Here is a 2,177-nt window from a genome sequence, read left to right on the forward strand (position 1 = left end):
GCTGTGCCGTCGCAGCTCCCTGCCTGCCCGCCTGCTGGCAGCTGGCCCAGCACCAGAGCCCGGCAGCAGTGGAGCCCGAGGGACCGAATCCCAGAGCCCAGTCTGATCTGTCTGATCCGTCCCCCGGAGAGCCCCCGCCTCCTTCCCCGCTTTCCCCCTCTCTCGGCAGGGAGAACCGCCGTGGGGGAGAGCTGGCCACGGGGGTGCTTCTCCCCTGGCCGCAGGGTCCATCCCCGAGCGTTCGGTGCCGCTCAAGCTGCACGTGGCAGCTTGTGGTGACCCCGAGTCCTGCCGTGGAGGCATTCCCCAAACCGCCGGCAGAGCTGAACCGCCCCGGGATGGCGGATGCTTGCAAAGATGGGAGACGGTGCTGCCGGTAGAACCGCTTCCCAAAGATGGGAATGGCCCTGGGCGCATCGCCCATGCGCAGAGCATGCTGCCGTACGGAAAACTGCTCCGGCAGCGGAAAACCGTGCGCTGGAGTGCATTGCGCGTGCTACAGCAGAGGGTTCGGGTGACGTCAGACGTCTCCCGGCATTTATTTTTGCCCTGCTCATCTTTTAAAGCTTCTGAGCTCTTCCTCCGGTCCGGTTTTCTCCGCTGGATCTGCGCGTAGCCAACGAAACGGCCACGGTTTTGCTTTCGAAGCGAAGCAGCCAGGTGTGCTCCGTGCACGGCAGGATGCTCCCTCCTGCAGCCGGCAGCTCGGTGCCCAGAATTAAGTGGACTCCAGTAATTTATCTCTTGGCGAAGGCGAGCTGCTGCCGCTGCCGGTCCGGCTGTTTGGGGGTTTTTCAGCCCCTGCGCCCCAAAACCACAACTCGCAGCCCTGGGCGTGCAGGACGGGCGAGCTGCGGCTGAAGTCGGGGGGCTGCGGGAGTCCCCCCTCCGCCCGGAGGGGGGGATGCCACCCAGCTCCCCCACGGCCGGGCTGCAGCTCTCCTCCCCCTGCCAGCCACCCTGCCGTCCGTCCCTCTGTCCGTCCATCTCCCCTCCGAGCTCCGGCTGCTCCCGCTCGCTTGCCTGCAGGTCCTCACTAACCCTGAAAGCTGCTGCCGCCCTGCGTTGCTTTTTCTTCTCCTCTCCCTTCACGCTCACAAGCCGCTGTCTGGTACATTTTTGTCCCTGCCAGGGGCTTCGTTACTTTTTTCCCCCCCAGTTCTTTATATTTCCATAGCAGTTGGTAGTTACAAAGTACTATAATTGCTATTAATCAGAGGGATATTTTGAGGCACAGTGAGAGCGCGGCTCCCGGGGTGAATCTCTCCCCAGAAATTTAAAAAGTGGGATGCTGAGCGGGCGCTCACAGGAGCGAGGGCCGTTAGGGCCATCCTCGTTAAACCCCGGCCAGCGTTAGCTGCTCCGGCAGCGCTCTGGGGAGCCGATGGCCGTGGACCCCCTTCCCCGGGGGAGCAGCAGCCTCAGATTTGCATCGGCTGCGGCGGGAGAGGAGGGCAGGATATGTCCAAGCATCGCTCCAGCCAGTCCTGGGGGCACAGTGGTAAGGGTGTTTTGGGGGGAGAAAACTAGAAAACGCTTCTTCCTTGGTCTCACAGGGAGGCTGGACGGGCTGGCCATCCCGGCCCGGGGGTCCCTGCCTCGGCCGACGTGGCCGTGGCGTGGAGCTGCTTTTGGAAGCCCAAGCGAAGCCGGGGTAGATGCCCTCCCGCAGCTTTACCTTATCCCGACCCTAAAAATGCTCTTAAAAGCGACACTGGGCCACACTCGGGGCTGGGCAGCTCCAGCGGCGCCGTGGCCCCCAACATCCCCGGGGGGGGACGGGGGCTGCCCCAGCAGCGTTACCCAGGGGGCTTAGGGCGGGTGCTAGGGCAGACCGGCTGAGAGCAGGAGCTCGTTTTCCCGGGGCTTCGTTACCGCAGGAGGCAGAGATGCTCTACGAGCGATTTGCGAAGCCGCTTTCAGAGCGGCTTGCGCTGCCTGCACGGTTCACCGTCGTGCAATTTCTCCGTCGTGCGTGTCGGAGCCGAGAAACCCGTGGGCATCTTCGAGGGCAAAACTCCTTCCTGAGCTTCGACTAACTTCTTCCTCTTTCCTTCTCTGTTTCAGTTACCTGCAGGGCAGCAGAAGCTCCCTGGAGCCTCCCCGTCCCCTTCGCTACCTCATCCTCCCCTGGGGGACAGCCCGCAGCTCCCGGCCGCCCACCTCTCCCAAAGGCA

General features: G+C 63.5%; 1 protein-coding gene across 1 annotated transcript in view; it reads left to right on the forward strand.

Annotated features, from left to right (window-relative positions):
- Window positions 1-2,177, forward strand: part of GLTSCR1 (glioma tumor suppressor candidate region gene 1) — an 18,055-nt gene that overhangs the window by 7,282 nt on the left and 8,596 nt on the right. Inside the window, 1 exon segment of the mRNA XM_019474359.1 lies at window positions 170-514. Within this exon segment, the coding sequence (XP_019329904.1) occupies window positions 170-514 (345 nt within the window).

Source organism: Aptenodytes forsteri, unplaced genomic scaffold (genome assembly GCF_000699145.1).
Source record: "Aptenodytes forsteri isolate BGI_AS27 unplaced genomic scaffold, ASM69914v1 Scaffold553, whole genome shotgun sequence".
NCBI lineage: Eukaryota > Metazoa > Chordata > Aves > Sphenisciformes > Spheniscidae > Aptenodytes > Aptenodytes forsteri.